Raw genomic sequence first — 19,274 nt, 5'->3', positions numbered from 1 at the left:
TTTTGAGAAGCACCAGCAAGGATCGATTCCGATAGCCTGCTACAACTCTTTTAGATCAATCTGGATTCTTTCATATTTAACACGATTATTCGTGTAAATTGTGCAATAAAAATATACATAAAAAATATCGAGTGCAAAGTTGCTCTTTAAGTCCATGAATAAAATGTAATTGTCTTCATTTTTAAATATCTCACCCTTCCATTGTCTTGAAAATATTTTCCATTCATCTTTGATAAAGCACAAGTTTAGTAATTCAAACATTTTTTGTATTGTTTTTTTTAGCATATTTCAGATTCTACTTTAATTTGCTTATCAACACAAGAAAGAATTCACCAAAGATTGGATGCCAAGATTATTAAAAAGTGTCTCAAGGAACAGATAAGGAAAAAACAATATTTCAAACTAATAAGTTTTTCTGTGTACATATATATATATTTGACGTTTAAACTCTATTCTTTATATAAAATATGTTTCTTTTAAGTCTGCTATGTATATATAATATATTTTTATAGAAATTATTTCCAGTAGTGCATGAGAGACTTTCAAGATCTTTATCTATACTATAGCAGCAACCATCTCACATTCAAACAGATAACACGTATGAAGATCATGTTTTTAATTAAGATCTACTACATTGTCTTTCACTTTAAAAAACTGAAATGTATAAAAAAAACCGCTCCAGTATTTTTTTTTTGCACTACCCATGAAATCAGCGCTGTGACTAAAAAGTTAAGGCAAAGCGGTCTAAAAATCAGGTGAATGTTTTAAAATGTGGGACGTGCCTTTTGGAAGATTTTTACGTGTTAACACGATACAACTTGTAATTACATTATTTTTATGCAAATATATTCGTGAATAACAATGGTCAAAACAACTCACCAACTGTAGTGTATCTCACAAACGTCTCTTTGTTATCGACCATGGCATCCACGGCCAACTTTTCGCAGTACAGAGCAGTTATGATGGCAATGCTTGGTTGCTTAGCAGACACCATTTTTGGCATCTGTTTCACTACCTGGTAAGAAATAATAAAAAATAGTCTATATCAACTAGTATGAGGCGATTAATTACATTACGTATCCCTTCGAAAAAGGTAGAAGAATATCATTATGCCTAATTGGAAAAAGTCTTACTTGAATGTGTGTATCTGTCTCATGATGTCTTGTGAAAGCTCCATGTTCGACTGCCTTTACTTCTCCGCTCTGCACCAACTCTTGCAAACATTGGGAGACGTCTTCTTCTGACCACCCGTGAGCTCTACAATAAACATAAATATATGTAGGTTTAATGCAGATATTAACCATTAATATATAACTTATTCTAAAAAGTACATACATTATTTATAAAAATTGTGGAAACGCTCGGTTATTTACAGTTCATATTGAGTCTTTTTATAGCAAAATTATGACTTACAATAAGTGAGAATCGAACGAGGCACATCTAAACAGAATTTTAACCAATAGGAGAGCGCAAAAAAACAATAATGCCTTCTCAGAAGGCAAAAATCCACATCAAAAGCAATAAAATCGTGCTGTCTTGTTTACGAGCGTTCCCGCTGCGACGGGAATAAATTATATTTTCACTGTAAAAATATATTTCTACTTATGAAAATGTGTTTCGATATAAATTCACTAAAATTACATATTTTAAAAAATATTTTCGGGATGGATTTGAGATAGGAATTTCAATCGAATGTTCGATTATTTGAATTATTCGCTCAATTTTCAGCTATATGAATATTCGAATATATGTAAAATATTCGTTTATACTATCTCGAATGAAATTTGAAAAAAATCTTAAAAGGAAACAATTTGTATACTTAAGCAACACATATAATCGTTTTTTCTCTCAATATACCCGAATAACTAGTGCCGCTCTAAATTCTATTGATTGATGCGCCATTATTTTGTTTCGAAATGCGAGACAATAAGACGCTTTTTCTCAACAAAAAAATGCTTTTGCGCCTTCGAAAAATATTTGTGAATAAAATGTTTATCAACCGTATCAACTATGACCGAAATTCTAAGAAATTTGTTCTTTGAACGAAACAAAATGTTAAAAAGGCCCACCCTTTATTAACATTAAACGCTTATCTCTAAAACAGGTGCGTGTCACAAATTAGTTATTTCTAACCAATAATTATATTCTATTTAAATAATATTTATAGGCAATTAATTGATTAAATGAATTAATATCGGTAAAAACTGAGAAAAAATTGCAAAAATATTTGAATATTCGAATACTTCATCTTTAGTTTAATATTCGAATTGTTAAAAACTACAAGTAATTAAGAACCTTAACTCGAGACTGTTATTTTTAGATTCTCTTTGAGGGATAACCAGATAATTTCTGGTTTAGAATCAGGGATGTCATTTCAGCTTTTTTTATTATTTCTATGGCCAAATTCAAATGACGTCCCCGGAGAAGTCTTTTAAATTATAAAAATAAATAGATTTGGATCATTACACTATTGGCCAGTAGATTTTTATTGTATAATATATACATAAATAAACTATTAGTCAATAGATGGCGTCAATTTAGATATTTATTTGCTATGTAAATGTAAAAAAATATTTTTAATAGTTTAAAAATAATTGATATATAATATAATTTGGGTAATAAAAGAAGAAGTTGCACTTCCATAGGTTATATAGATGCATATTTAGGTTAAAATAAGTATTTTAAAAGTGAGATACACAAAGGTTTTGAGTTAAAATAGTCGGTTAAAACACTACTTCTAGTAGCCATCTTCGTAAGGATGATCAATCATGTCATTCATAGTCCATATTTAAAACATCAATAGTACTAATAAATTAATAAGAAAAAATAACCATACTTGGCAATTTCTATCGGTGTGATTGGATTAGGATATGCAGCTTCGATCAGCTCTAAAATTTTCTGAGTTGTCAATATGACAATTTGACCCATGATGCTCTCATCTGTCGACACTGCAATTAAAAAAAATAATTAATACTAATCCAAAAAAATTAATAATAAAAAATCAAATCAATATCATTTTAGTTATTAGTTGAGTTTAATATATTAATTCAACTAAATAAAAAACATGTTAATACATCATCAGATTGTTGTCAATATACGTTAAAAGCATTTTTTACCGCATGTCTAGTAAATTAAATGCTTTTAAAACACAAATCATTCCAAAACATTTTATATATATAGTACTTGCTGCTTTCTTCCCGTTTAAATCAGTCAGATAAATAATTTTGTATCTCCCGGCTAACGAATACACAGATAAATATATTAAAATGTGCACTTAATCAATAATAACATAGATATAGAAGTGTATTTTACTATGACCACATATGTATGTCTTTTTGAAACATCTTTGAATTATTCAGCGGTCATTGTAAAAGCACATGATTTATCTTACGGGGTCGCGGTGGCGGTGCGGGTCCTCCTTCGATCTGCCTTAATTCTACTTCCATTCGTTGCAGAGAAGTGTACTCGTGCTGCATAAGTTTCATGATCTTCTTTATGAAGCCCACGTAATCTGAAAGATTGGCATATATGATAAAATGTAAATATGAATATGTAATGCATATATTTTTTTTGTATTACCTCTAGGAAAGTCGTTCGGTGTGACCAGATCTCTAAAGAAATCTTGGGCTTTCCTATGCCTCTGTTGTTCGGGTAGAGAAAGCTTGAACCAAGAACGTAAGGCTCGCGACTCGCGGGTGTGCTTTCCGCTGTTGCTGTCCACCAGGTAGACGACGAATTCAACGCTGGCGTGGAATGGTCCCACTTCGGCGTCATCTGAAAATTATAAATCTAATTGAGGCCTGAAAAACTTTTCAGTACATAAATCATGTTTAATATCTATGTCACAAAAGGAACAGTATTAATTATTCTGACTTTGACCCTGATTTTTATGGTGATTCAAATGTTAATATTACTATTTTAAATGAAGTCAAATATGTGATAGAGCACCAGTCACTAGTCTGTATCTTGTGGGTCATGAATTGACCCGTTGACATGATTAGCTTGAACATGCAGTAAACGAACTTATATTATCGATAAAAATTATCGCTGATTTTAGTAACATTGAATTAAGATCGCATGCCACGTAGAGAGTGATCTGAGAAAGAATTGACCAAAGTTAACCACCTATCTGCCGATAATGTGATTTTATTAAATTCTATAGATATTTATGTAATAAATTAAATATTTAAAATACGTTTTATTTATAATATTTTAAGATATAATTTTAAATAACTTGAAAAAATGTCCAGATGTTGTGGACATAAAAGCTGCCAATTAAAAACAAATGTCCAGTACAAAAGACTCTGAAAGAATAGATTAGTTCATAAAAAATATTATAAACAAGAGTGTTGGTGATATCAGTAATATAATACATATTACAGTTAGTTTTATATTTAAATGATGTCACTCGTATTTACGTATGTGGGTTTTATTATACATATGTTTATTATTATGTAATAGCTAACGCTTGAAATACAGTTCATTATCAGTGTGATATATTTATAAATAGCAACGACTATGATTTATATTAATTATGAATATTGGTTTGTTAGAATGTAGACTATTACCATACAATTATTGAGTACATCCACGTGTTTTCTATATCAATTTATTGAAAAAAACACAATACTTTTAATATAGTATTGAAATTAAACATTGATGACCATATTTTTAAATCTAGTACGTAAAATAAAAAACGATTTGCATGGCAGCCTTGCTAGTTACATAAATAGCATTGGTATGTGCATGACTGCAGCAATCGTTACTTTTTAAAATGCATCTAGGTTAACGCAAAAGTATAAAAGGGAAAAAACGTGACATTTATAAGGATGTTAATTATTTATTCTTTATGAATGAACTTTATTACTTCAATCCAGTCTCATCTCTCCAACTGACTCATCCCCGAACGAGCAGTGTGACTCATCCTATCCTTTCATGGGTTTTTTTTTCTTGAGCTGGTCCATGCTTACATGATTCACGTTGCAGTCTGACAAGACTGTGACGCGTTTTAATAACATCAATAGTATGACGAATTGATGCGCTAATTTGCCAATCATCATTATGGCGTGTGAAACGATCGTAGGATGTTTGACGTAATTAATTACCATCAATCAATTACCATTGCGTGATTAAAACGCCCAACTTGAATTATCGATTAAATGGATGAAACTTTATTTATAAAATAAAATGAGAGTTCAATTTAGGATACACACACAATCATGACGACATGAAAATTGGGCATATGATTGATGTGGCAGGAGGTGATGATATATTACGTAAACCCTATGTGTGCTTAGAGCCGCATTATCCATTAGTCCGAATAGCACAGTGAAAACAATTTGTGAAAAAAAATGTGTCCTAAGTATGATGTGCTAAATTCTGAAAATTTTAAGTTCCGCACTAAAGTGTATTCCGAATGAAAGTATGAGTACGCTGAATTCGCGTTAAATATTTTTTGTTTATGGAAGGTGTTTCGCTCTTCCTATTCTCGACCTTCTTGCCAGTGTCCTCAAGCTCCTCAATTCATGCGCATATTACAAAACAAATCATAATTGAAGTTTTAAAGCATATGTTTTTATATGCTGATGGAATCTGTAGTACTATTGAAATATAATACTCGAATCAATTACCACTTATGTGCGATGAAGTAAATTGTTATAAAAAAATGTCATGTAATGCCATTTTTTCAGGGACGTCTGACTCCCCCCCCCCCTCCCTTGTTGCGTTCCCTCAAACATAATTATTGGTAAGTTTACTGAAAATGGCTTGGAGTTGCTGAACAACTTTTGAAAATATCTTTGGAGTGCAAAGGGTTAACCTTTTCTGCGCCTTAAGCGTGTTAACGGGCTCTATTATGTCTGGGCGCATAAAATGAGTGCGTTAACGCGCTTTACTTTAGCTAGCTAATAGTAATTGTTATATGTAACGTAAAATGTTTTAACCCATAGTGACATCTCTTAAGATAATAAATAAAATTAAAATGAATAAACTGCAAATATTATCAATATTACATATGTATTTCTAAATCAAATCTTTGTTTGACGTTCAACGAGAGTCGCTGTTCATTGTTGTTTGGGAAGAGAATAATTAAAAGAAAATTTCTTTATTTTTTGCAAACTTTTGTAGATAACGTAGCAAAATATGTATAGTATGTTTATTTTTGAATGTAAACATTAAGCAAAATATTAAAATAAATCATTAAACCTGCGCTATTTCGATCCGCAGCTGTTTGATCGGACAATCGGTGATCAGGCAACTTTGGATTGTTTATGACATCACGTCGCCTTCTGTCACTACATTTTTCTTGCTTGTACACAAGTGGCTAAGTGACTCTCTATGATCTACATTTAGCTAATTATTGATACCATAAATGGGTAACCTAAGGTAACCAGATTTTGAAAATATCAATGAGGACACAAAAGCCATTTTGGACATTTATGTTCGAGATGACAAATAAATTGCTATGAGAACAAAAAAAAATTATCGCGGAAATTTTTGTCCAAGAAATTTTGAGGAGGACCGGACGTCTGGTCACCTTAAAGTGACCTAGCTTGCTTTTATTTATCATCACGATATTCATACTTGAGATTAGGAAAAGTTTTGTAAACCTAATTAATATGTGATAGTGATAAGAATTACAATTATAATAATTGCTTGTTCTAATCTTCCAAACACGATAGAAAGCATAAAACATTTCGAACCCATGTCTTTCAGGTAGTCGAGTATACTTTCTATAGATTGGTTCTGTATCATGTATGATGATCCATCTTTTTCTAGTCATACTGCTGCAATTCGATTAAACTAATATCCAGTCCAGACTACTGTCCGATGGCACCAGTGTAACATCAGAGAACCAGTGAATCATACGAATTGGATTTGTCGTAATTACAGCCGATATTTATATTAAGCAATTAGCTACATTAGCTAAATAAATAAACATTGTCTCTGCTGCGCTCGATGAGTTCTTATTATTAATATTTTATTCTACGGAAGAATATCTAAAAAATGTAAGCCCAATATTTTTTTATATCTATAGATATTTAAATTATTAGAAGCAACGTGTACTAGTTATACAGCACAGGAAGGGAAAGATTAAATTGAAAGCTATGGCATTATTAAAACGACAGCACATGTAACAGAACAGGTCATCGAAACCATATACACAACATATTTTTTAGGAATGCCTAAAAAAGACGAAAATACACATGTTTTGCCATTGCTCCTGGCCAGTCGCCATTTATTTTACCCAATTGTAACATCAAAAATCCATCTGCGAAACGTCGATTTAATTCTACACTCTAACAGCGTGCTAACCACATGGTGAACCTTGACTTTTCAGTCTGCATTCGAGTGTGTTTCGATGACGCATAAGCGCGTCACCATCTCGATGACGTCACCTACGTCGGCGGAAAAGTGCACCGGTTTTTAGGTTACCTCGCCGTCTTCCGCTATGTTATTTCGCTGCCAGAGTTCACGAGAGTGCTTATACACCAGCGCAGCGGTCCCATCGAGAGGTGTATTATGTTACCGAGCCGGAAAAATGACTAAGCTGGGCTAAAAATACAGAAGAGAGTGCGGACGCCGGGTGAAAGAATGAAAAAAAACAATATGGCGCCGATGAAATTCGAACGGAGCTAAAAAAGCAAGGTGAATCGCCCAAGGTCGGCCGAATGCATCCGTCCGTTGGATACGAAAAATGACGTCATCGCACTTTTCAGCCAGCGATTTAATTCAATTGTTTTAATTCGTATGTTGCATATTTAAATCTCAACGACACATTGTTCGAGTAGTAATTATGACGTCATAACGTTGTTTGGGCCAAAACAACTTCAAACAAAATATAATAGGGTTGTCAGCGCTAAATATTTTTAACGTATACACTTAGCGCGAAAATATGTTATTGTTTATCTGCTCTTTATGAACTTCCGAGTCCATTGTTATTTATAAGTTCAAACCAAAGTATTTGTATTCATTTTAACATATATGGATGATAGATAATACCTAATTGTAAGAGCTCTACAACTGTACTTTTTACGACGCGGTATTATCATATAAAAAAAAACAATAGCGGTGACGACTCATAACATCATCACTGAAGAAAATCCGAAAGTAGAGAAACAAGCATTAGCAATCATTTTAGAACACTGACATATGGATTAAATCATGTATTTTATATAAATGTATTGATTATTTTACTGCATGAGCTAATATTGCTCATTCTGCGGTTACTTGTGTCATACATTTTAGGATTAAAATGTTTTTAACATATAATATTATAATAAAAAATGTATCAAAAAATTGTATCGTTGAAGAGCTTCAAGATAGAAAAAACCGCTCAAGCCGAGCCATATTACGATTTTTTCCTTAACAGATTTTATAGAGAATGCCCAGCACTATATCCATTTCGACAATGAAACACACTTCGAAAAAAGTGAACATTAGCACATTTCTATATAAGGTCTTCAATTATTAAGTGTATCAATAAGCATCGTAAATATAAATTGTTTTACGTGTACAAATGAGTTTGACTAGGAAGATAGCTTTTTATTCCGCACCTGGCATTAGTCACGCCTAGCTAAAATATTTAGGATAGGGGCGTAATTAATAAAATAGAAAATTTAAGCCTCTACCTGTGTCATCACCCGAGCTTGTTCGCACACCAGCTGTTTATCTATAACAGCTGCAGTGCTGTTTTGATTGATCTAATCGGTTAGCTTAAGCAATTTAATCAAATATTTATGTTAAAATCAATATTTCATATTTGATAGAGGGGAAGCTAAGTCTTAAACATGGTAGGTAATTTTAAACTGGATTATATAAATGAGCTGGACAGTGCCAAGTGTAATGAATACTGAATATTACATTTACGATGGAGATACTAGTTTTTTGAAAATAAGTTGAGACTCATTGTAATTGAGTTAAAAGGGCAATTAAATTTTAACTTTGACCAAAAAAAAACATTGGACTTCAAAATATTTTTTTATCTCTTGATAGATAGATTGCCAAGTCACGCAGATTATCTTCACAGACACTTAGTTATGAGAATAATTGAAAAATAAAATCCAGAAAGTACAAATTAATTTGAAACTGATTTCAATACAGGTGTTCGTGATTAAAATACGAACAACCAGTCGTTCAAGAAAGCTGCGTTAACAAAAAAAACATACCGCTATAAAATTAACATTAAACCGTGGCACACAAGGGACAGTTTCGAACTTTGGAAAATATATACTAATTAAAGATTAGAATTGAGATTGTGGTTTCACATTTCCATATCGGAAACTGAACATATTGGTTTAAAGAAGATTACGGCCCTCTATGGTGTGGTCATTCCCAGACCACTCGAGTGTCAAGTGTCCATTGTTGACGCAATTGAAATTCGACAACCCTAGTTACAAAATTGACCGATAACGATGCGGGATTAATCGCCGCGACCGAGGTCCAAATTGAAGGTCCCAAGTTCGTCGGTGCATACACACTCGGAGAAGTATGAAAATCAATTTTGTTTGGTCGATTTGTAGTCCGGTCGACACGCTATCGCAGATTAGCGACGTTTTTCTTCGGATTAGAGACGAACTACTGTGATTTTTTTAATATTACTGACATGCATTAAATCATTAAAAGACTGGATTGGAGATTGGCCGCCTTTCACCGAGTCAAACACGTCATCCTGGCTTCTATTAACTGCAACTTGGCGGTCATTCTATTAAACGCCTAGTCATTCGAACCAATCCGTGTTCATTTATTATATATATTTTTAACGTATCATACATATTTTGAAATAAAATTAAAATTATAAATCAGTGTTTTTGTTTAGATTATATTATAAAATGATTGTTTTTGTTGGAGTAGTGCATCGTGAAAATTGACGATATTAATAGACTATTGTAACCTAATCACGATTGTCAAAAAATAATACACAGTATTATTACAGTACATAAAAATATAATACATAGTAAAAAAGAAAACAATATAAAATATTGAAATTAAACGATCCGGATCAGCTCCTTGTAGCTGATAATAAATAGATCAATGCGCCATACAAGCGCATTAAGGAGCCGGATGACGACAGCCGCAGGCGAATCGGCTGGTTCTAACGTTATGAAAAGAGTTTGTGATCGTGACTATCGAATACGTTTCGGATCCCAAAACTGGAATTCTTCGATAATAGTTTGAGTGATCTTTCTGAGAGAACTCAACGAGTCGTATTCCATCGCTCCTATAAGAAAGGCGCTGGGATACAAGAGCGGATAATAATAAAATATCCTCTTATAAAGGAACGAGAAGAATCTTTTCTGAAGTTTTATTTGGCTATTAGGGGATGGAAAGTTATAGATTATGATTCAAGAATGATGCAAGCTAATATCACAGAGGACGCGAATAACTGACGGATCATCAAAGTAAAATGCTTCTTCATAACTAGGGATAACAATAATACCGGAATTTTCAATACCGGTATTATCGAGCGAAAAACGGTTAATACCGGTATTGACCGTTAATAATACGATTTACAACAAGTGAAAATCAAATAAGGGAAGCATATCCAAACATAATTTTCACCAAAAGAAGAGCGCAAAAAATAATTATCCATTCTCAGAAGCCAAAAATCCACGTCAAAAGCAATAAAATCGAGCCGTCGGATTGGACATAAAGGAATACATAAACAAGGTGTCGAAACACGTCGTTATTACCCTCGAAATACAGAGAATCTCTACCCTTTTGTGCATTATGGCTATACAAACAATACGCCATCGGGCGAAAGAAAAAAAACTGTTAAAATTCAACTCTTTATTTGACTTTCGAAAATCATTCTGATATTAGAGTATTGGTTCAAGTATATTCAAACTGAATTTTGACTAATAGGAGAGCGCAAAAAACAATTATCCATTCTCAGAAGGCAAAAATCCACGTCAAAAGCAATAAAATTGAGCCGTCGCCGTGCTAGTGGGTATGCTCTTTATATTTTTTAACTGTGTGAACATATTTCGTTGGTCGAATATATGAGCGCAAAAATTGATTGAATGGTCTCTGTATGGTTTTGATTCGCTGGAGACCTTCCCAACCTACGATACAAAAGGCCGGTCTCCGAGAGACGATCGACAATATGAGAGATATGGAGACATCAGCAAAGAGACACTGACTTAAGCTGACATACGAGCAACAAGAGACCTCAAGGGACCATCTTGAGGACATAATTTCTCCGCCAGATTCTCCATCAGTGCTCGGAGAAAAGTAATACACTTCTACAATAGTTTGTTTCGATATATGTAATACTAAATAAATTGTTATCAGCCTTTCGGCGTCTATTTATGGTTACAAAGTCACACCCCTAGGGCCCAAAAACCTTATTTAAAAAAATATATTTAGGATAAAATCAACTGTTTTTTATTATAGATTATTTGAGTTTCTGGTTTAAGAATCAGAGACGTCATTTCAACTTTTTCCATGGAGTGGGGCGTGTTTTTTAATATTTCGATTTCATTGAGAGATATGAATTTTCTGGCCAAATTCAAGGGGGGACAAACACTCCCACCTGCCTTTCACAAATAACCTCCCTGCGATTAATATGTCACTTCAACGACCGCCTGATTCGAACTTTTTGATTGACTTCTAGTGTTTCGCATTCGACACCGCCGTCCGATACTGACACCTGAATTATGTATATATATTGAAATACATATTAACTTGTACATACAATAAAATATATACACCGACAAATTCGCACGACTTTTCATTTGCTAACAAAGTCACCACACTGCATCAAAACTAATATACATTTTCATTGCTTTTATTTAAATGTGTCTGATATTCCACTTAAAAGCCAATTCTGTTTATAAACTAGACAGACAGTCCATTTTACAAAAATCCAAACTAACAATGTTGACCTTAATCGCTCCGGAATTGCCGTGTCGGCGCAGAACGAAGAAAGGAAGAAAGAAAAAACAGGGCCGAATTCGTGTACAAATAAAACTAAATATTTGTGTTAAATTTAACTGACACCACGTCTGCGTCACTAAGTCACATAAGGGTACTCCCGGTCGATACTCGTACATATTTTTAACAGTAATTTCCTGTAGGTCATTTCCACAGTTTCCAGTAGTCGACGCCGCCGTTAGTTCCAATTGAGATTCGTTTAAAACGCTATAATAGTGCTATATATCTTTGACTATTTCAGCTGCGCGTTTCCGAAAGCTAATTCCAGATCGGATGGGTGTGGTGTTTTTCGTCTACGAGTCTATCTATGCAGATAATGCTGAGGGAGAGGAGGGGGAAGGCAAGAAATATTGAAACAAACAATGATAACGAAATTGGTGTGCACTGTTATACTATAGTCATAAATATGTTTGGCAATATTTAAGCAAATTAAAAAGCAAGGTCGAAATTTTTGCGATGGCTTTGTTAACGTTTAATTAAGGGTTCGAATCCCATTAAGACCATAGTGTGTAGCAATTTAGAGCGTGATTAAAATATCACAATTAGTGATTACTATTAAATTATAATTTCAATCGATCATAACAGCTTAGGTTTTCTTAGATTTTCCTAATCTCACGGATGAATAATTAAAATTAAATCAATCTAGATCGCGTGCAGTGACATACATATATTGATTGTAAGCTTTTAGTAACTAATTTCAGTATGTGGCTCACTATTTACTTTGTGGTTATTGATTGTGTTTACCTGGTTGGGCGTTGTGATTTTTGCAATACCGGTAGTACCGGAAAAAACGTTCTTTTCTTTCGAATCCGTACATTTTATTTGTTAAAAACGATATCTCCATGGCTTAGAACTACGAAAACAACGATGCCCATATTGCTTGAAAGCAGAAGAGGAGAATAAAAAAAAGATTTGCCTTAAGTAAAAGTATATTTTTCGACAATGTAATGAATGAAAGTGAAGAGATAAATGGGACAATGATCTTTATTTTTATTGTTATTCAGCGTATCAAGTATTTTTAGAAGTACCTGAATGTAAGGAAGGTTTAAAACACGAAATATTTATAAATAGTCTGATGGATAATCGGTTAATCTTAAATGTCGGCAACTTAAGTCGAAATTTGACCTGCTAATTTATTATATTGCAAAAAAACACGAGGACAACAATAGTTACTATATCTTCATTCAATATATTTAAAGAAAATGTTTCGAATTCCTTGGATTTTTTAGTGAAATTCGCAAATATATATTACAGCATAAAATTGGTAATAAAGCATTCAGTTCGACTTTGAATGAATGGACATCTAAAATTTCTATAATAAAAAAACATGCGAGCAGTACTCAGATTATTTTTTTGTAAAAAAATCGCGTATTTTGATTATTTTTGTCCCGCGAGACCTCATTTAAAATCTGGCAACCCTGTTCACTAGTGAAAATATAACTTCACTGAAAAATACATATTCACTTTAACACTTTTACATCGCATGAAAAAAAAAGAAAAGTATGTAAATGTATATATTACTACCTACATATGTAAAAGTTGAAATCATATAATTTTACTAGCACCTGCCAGATAAATTATATTTTTACTGGTAAACATATATATTGACTGGTGAAAATGTATTCTGTTAGATTTTCACTAAAAATACATATTTAAACATATATTTTTGGTATAGATTTGTATATATTATACATAGATATGTATAAAAATAAGATTTTTATTATTTCACCCCCTATATTTTTAATTTTGGGTATACTATATGTTGTGACATTAAGTTGTGCAACGCGTGTCAAGTCGTAAAGTTGGCACCCTCAATAATTCATGCAATGTTTGTAAACAAACACCAGACACGCGGGAAATCTAAAAATACGTTAAGAGAGAAGGGGAAAATCGTCGGATAAAAAGGTTACGCGCCGCTGAGCCTGCTTCGAGCGATTGACGAATAATTTAGCCGAGAACAGTGTTACACACGATGATGATAGGATCGAATAGAAGACACGCGAGATAGCATGTTAGAAATGTTAGATCACCACCGTCATGGTGATCTAGAACGGGGTCACTAGCAGATCTACCCGATGACCTGGTACGAGAAGGTGGCGCTTGACAAATGTCATTACGGCAATTAACGTTGTTTAACACTGACGAGATCTGGAACAGCACTTCGCAAGGTGTGGTAATATTGGGGCTTTATCTCTAACATCAGTCATGAATGAACATATGCCATGCATGAACAGCAGAATTGACACACGAGCACATTGCACTACAAGCTTTGTCACAATGATTATAATACTTATGATTTCAGCTGTTAGGTATTTGACAAAAACACTAGAAATAATATAAATCGAAGTTTTATAAGTGATTATGATATACTATAAAACATTGTATGTTAGGTTTTAAATTATAAAAATATTTAAAACAGAAAAATTTGAATTGCTGATTCAAAAATTACTCAGTAATTTAAAATATATTTATAAGAACATTATTTTTTGTAATTAATGTGAGATTCGAGTTTTTAAGGACACAAAAATTATTTATATTGACATGAAACATAACAAAAAATATCACGGCTGAGTTAGTCAGCCAGCCTGTTCCACCATAATGTTTCAAAATGGCGGCTTAGTGAAAAAAAATGTAGAGGAAAAAGTAAAAGAAGGTGAAAAACGTTTTATAATAGAAATTAAAAAAAAAATGCTTATTAAAAATTAAGGTACTGGTCGATTAGTGCCAGGCCTACGTCACGTTTGCACACTTACACTGAAGCAATTTGGCGCACGAGCGAAAGTCGTAACGCTCGAATGACGTGGATTAAAAGGAATTAAAAACAGAAATTTCATTATTTTATCTGTGGTTTTTAATCTGTGAGTCGCATAAGACCAAAATGAAAATCATCAAATTTGTTTTGTTTCTAGTTTAAGAAAATATTTACACAGAAATGTAATTTTTTGAAATTCATAAATAAAATTTTAAAAATGCTGGTTTTGAGGATTCGTTGACAAAATGTATCGATTTTGTTTGGTACTTGTTTATTATCATGGCGCCACGCTCAAATTCAACAGTTACGAAATGTCCATTTGCTATTCCAAGTAGCATATGTTCAAATTATTTTATCAGTGGTTTTCAATCTGTGGGTTGCCTAAGATCAAAATTAAAATCATACAATTTGTTTTATTCTACTTAAATATTTAAAGTCATAAAAAAGAATATTATAAATTTAAGATAGCAATTTAATTGTTAAATTTTCCAAATGATACACAGTCCATTCACTCCCATTCTTGTCAAGTATCCACAACTTGGGAAGAAATATTTAGCAATCTTGACGAGGACTTGTACTTTACTATTCATTCAGCGGAGAGAAGTTTCTCAAATTTAAAAAGGCTTATTTGAGGAATAAAATGAGTCAAGAGAGACTTATCAAGTTTAGCATTAATAAATATCTACAGAAATATTGATGTAAATATTGACAAAAGTGATAAATATATTTGCAAATAATGGAAATAGAAGATTAGATTTTCTACTAATGTGAGATAAGATTTTCTACTAATTCAATTTAACTTCAAATAAGTATGTTTTATCTTTAGTTCTTAATACTATGTGTGCAATTTTATTATATATAATATTAGTGTATAGTTTTGTAAGAATGTAAGTATATTTTATGTAAATAAATATTTTGAAACTAAATATAAATAAAATAGAAGAAAGAAATGCTGGTTTTGAGGATTAGTTAACGAAATGCATTGTTATGCTATGTATCAACACGTATCATATAATGCAATTATACGTATCATATAATAACAATTATAAATGACATTTTTAAAGTAGATTCCTTGCAGAGTTATTCATGAAGTGTTCACTATTCTGACCAATGCTCACTCGCTGCCCCTCGTTCGCACCTAACTTATTTACATTTTAAAATGTATTTATGTAAATACATTTTAAAATTGAAATAGGTTAGGTGCGAACGAGCGGAAGCGAGTGAGCACTAATCAAAATAGTGAACACAATGAATATACTTTTAAAATGACATTTTTTAGTTGTATTTAAATAAATAGAATTAGTATAATAAATATATTTTAGAATAAACTTGACCCCAAATAAGAGGAAAGTAGCGAAAAATTAACTTATTAATTATTTTAATTGAACCAAATTTTAGTACTTGTTTATTATCACAGCACCATGCTTAAATTTGACAGTTGCGAAACGTCCATTTGCTGTTGAGACCCAAACCTAACATAAACAAATTAACCATTATACCGCTTTTATATTTTTTTAGATTAGGTTTGGGTTTGAACAGCAAATGGACGTTACGCAACTATTAGATTTGAGCGTGACTCCGAACAAGTACTAAACAATATCAATGCATTTCGTCAATCGATCCTCAAAATAAGCGTTTTTTTAAATTTTATTTTATATTGCGTTTCAAAATATTCAGTTTTTTTTGTAAATATTTATTTCAAATTTTATGATTTTAATTTTGATCTTATGCGACCCACAGATTGAAAACCATTAATATTTGTTTTAAACATATGTATCAAAACAAGTAAATTTTTTGTTTGTTTAATTCCTTTTAATTCAACTGAACCATCGGTCAATATTCAAAAGAACCATCAGTCAGTATAGTGATAAACGAGTTTTGCTCATGCGCCAAAATACTTGCTCACATAAGTGTGCAAGCTTGGCGTTGGCCTGGCACTAATCGACCAGTTGCAAAATTAAATTAAACAAGAAAAGAATAAGCATTTTTTCACACTATTATAAATATAAATGAACATAGTTCTGGTGGCTTTTGCCAGACGGATTGTTTTTAAATAAACTTCTATTTTAAAACATTCAATTTAAATTTTTTTTAAATGTAAATAATATAAATAGCAAAATAAAAATATTAGATACATATGTATATATTTATAAAAAAAATATTAAAAACCAACTAGTTAAATCCTAAACTTTCCAATTTTAAAATTTAGAAAACCTTTTGTCTCATTTTTCACACGTTTAATTTAAAAAGCTAGATGTAGTAATACCTACATTAAAATTTAATATTAATTAATAAAAATAATGTACAACATTTCACCATTTTTAAATATGTTTATATTTGGTTTTAACTACTTCTTTTAAAAGAATATGCAGTGACATCACTTGAAGCATGTACATATTATATATAATTTCATAATAGTACCTTATCACTCCTTATCTATTTCAGCACGCAAATAAATTGCGACCGGTTGCTCGATTACTAAGGCATTAAATACAATCACTTTTTATTACCGTCACGATAGCCAATTTGTTAAATGTAATGTTATCGTTGAGTCTAATTATTTTGGTAGACTACGATAACTTTTCTCTTCGCAATGTCAATATTTATCAGTGTTTAAACGAACCTTTTAACTGATCTTTATTGATGACTATTCCGGCGTGGTGACCGCCGGCCACGTGAACACGAGATCCATCAGCGTTCGAAGGTTGAGCTCTTCGCCGTTCCACTACGAGGACTGTAGAGTTTGCCGTGCGACTTTTGGGAGTCATCACGATTGTCTCTTCGACGTTTGCTTCGACGCCAGCCTCCATTTTAGCGATTTTATATATCCTGTAACGGTTGAAAGTCAACTTTAGATATCAGTTCGGCTTATGTGAACATATATAACGCAAGTTTAATTGATCGTTTCGTAAATAAAACAGAACAAGGTTGTGTAAAACCAAATTTTGAAATTGTGCAAAAATAAAATATATATATTTTTTTGTTGTTGCACAATTTGAAACGATCATTAATTAAATTATTTTGGATACGTGAAATAAATAGATATTGTGCGGTGATTTGATGATAAATTACCGATTTTTGAATTTGCAATGGAACGGAACGTACGACAGACAACCGACGCGACGGCAGTTGACACTTAACTGATTTGATCGGAGAGTTGGTGTTGCCACATGTGAAAAACATTTTAAAAATAAAGGTAAGTAACCGATAATTTATTATCCATTTCAGTTTGTAGTATATATGTATCGTACTAAATTAGCAGAAACTTAGTAATTTTAATGAAGAGTGGGATTTTTTTCTGTCAAGATAATTCATCCAGCACGTATCTACAAGAAACATACATAGTAAAGTACATGCTTAATTAAAAATATTTGTTAACGTTACAATTGACCAACATTTAATGGTTGATTTGTGTTTGTTTTCTGTTGAAAAGCATTTGAATATTTGGTTCAAGCATAGACGTTCGCAGTTTCAGTTGCTCTTCTAAATGTGTGTCAGTTATCTGTGATCGTAATTGTGTATTTATTTGCATTTAAGTATGAAAATGAAGATTCACAGCAGTAAGTTGTTGAGAAGTAAGAAAGCAAACATGAGTAAATTTCGACTGTCGAACATATCATGGGTTGATTAAACTCTTTTTCCAAAATCTTACATATAATTTTTTGCTCAAAGAAATATATTCAATTATGAAATTAAATATTAATTTTATTTATATTAAATAAACAATGGGGGCCAATATAGATTTGTTATGGCCAAAACTGGTCGGCGCAGAAGTAGCATTGTTGTGACGGTTTTCGCTCTCTCGACCGGCAAGCTTGTAAGGGTTCGGACGCGTGCCGTCGCGCGTCCACCCCATTTTTGTAATGTAATCACTGTAACCTTAAATAAATATTACTGCAGCGGCTCAATCTGTCTCATTGCCAACCGCCATCATCACAGCCCCTAAAAAAATAAATAAATAAATCCTGGTGTCAGTCAAAAGGCCGCATAAAAGAAGCCAAAAGACTACATCAGCCTTAAGGCCGCAGGTTCCCCACCACTGCATTAAAGCGATATTTTTTAATTTACTATTTAAAGCATGCATTAAGATAACCTGTTATGTCACGAAAGTCTTAATTTAATTAAAATTAATATGGGGTACGAATCTATGTTTACCTTCTGAATAAATAAAATAACATTTTTATATTCTGGGATAGGTAGTTTAACGACGGGTGGTAATTAGACACAGATTAAGCCGCTACAGTTTACAGTTATTTAAATGGACGGTGCAAGCCCGCCAGAGTTGCTAAAAGAAGAGAGTCCGTTATTAGAGTGCCGCCAAGCTTTGGCCATAATAAACATAATTAAATACAATACATACAAATGTAAAAATAGGCCTTCTATACCAGCGTTTCCGGAGAAATATAAAATAGTTTATTCCTTTGAAAAATTTATTATTTTTTAATTCGAGGTGGACTCAATAATCTTTTCAAACTATTTTTTAAATAATTTAGATCTATTTCGATATTTTTTATTGGAAATAGAAATGAATGCATTTATTGGTAAAATAAATGCAGAATGTATTTATTGAAAAAATATTTTTGCAACG

General features: G+C 32.2%; 1 protein-coding gene across 6 annotated transcripts in view; it reads right to left on the bottom strand.

The window, feature by feature from the left end:
* The window catches only part of LOC148227900 (uncharacterized), a 30,842-nt gene extending 13,015 nt beyond the window's left edge, over positions 1-17,827 (bottom strand). For 3 of the 6 annotated variants that reach the window (XM_088200558.1, XM_088200559.1, XM_088200562.1), the window contains exons 1-8: positions 17,759-17,822; positions 17,310-17,515; positions 3,580-3,774; positions 3,392-3,511; positions 3,184-3,237; positions 2,837-2,948; positions 1,134-1,257; positions 880-1,015 (exon numbers count right to left, since the gene is read on the bottom strand). In XM_088200558.1, coding sequence (XP_088056684.1) covers positions 880-1,015; positions 1,134-1,257; positions 2,837-2,948; positions 3,184-3,237; positions 3,392-3,511; positions 3,580-3,774; positions 17,310-17,496 — 928 coding nt within the window. In that variant the 5' untranslated portion in view covers positions 17,497-17,515; positions 17,759-17,822. Of the gene's footprint in view, positions 1-879; positions 1,016-1,133; positions 1,258-2,836; positions 2,949-3,183; positions 3,238-3,391; positions 3,512-3,579; positions 3,775-17,309; positions 17,516-17,758 lie in introns of all 6 variants that reach the window. The other 3 variants (XM_088200560.1, XM_088200561.1, XM_088200563.1) reach the window with 1 other exon arrangement.
* Positions 17,828-19,274: the final 1,447 nt, after the last annotated feature.

Source organism: Plectrocnemia conspersa, unplaced genomic scaffold (assembly GCF_051122295.1).
Source record: "Plectrocnemia conspersa isolate PC_06_02 unplaced genomic scaffold, ASM5112229v1 ptg000012l, whole genome shotgun sequence".
Lineage (NCBI taxonomy): Eukaryota > Metazoa > Arthropoda > Insecta > Trichoptera > Polycentropodidae > Plectrocnemia > Plectrocnemia conspersa.
The sequence above is the reverse complement of the archived record's forward strand: the minus strand, read 5'-3'. Positions and strand labels throughout refer to the sequence as shown.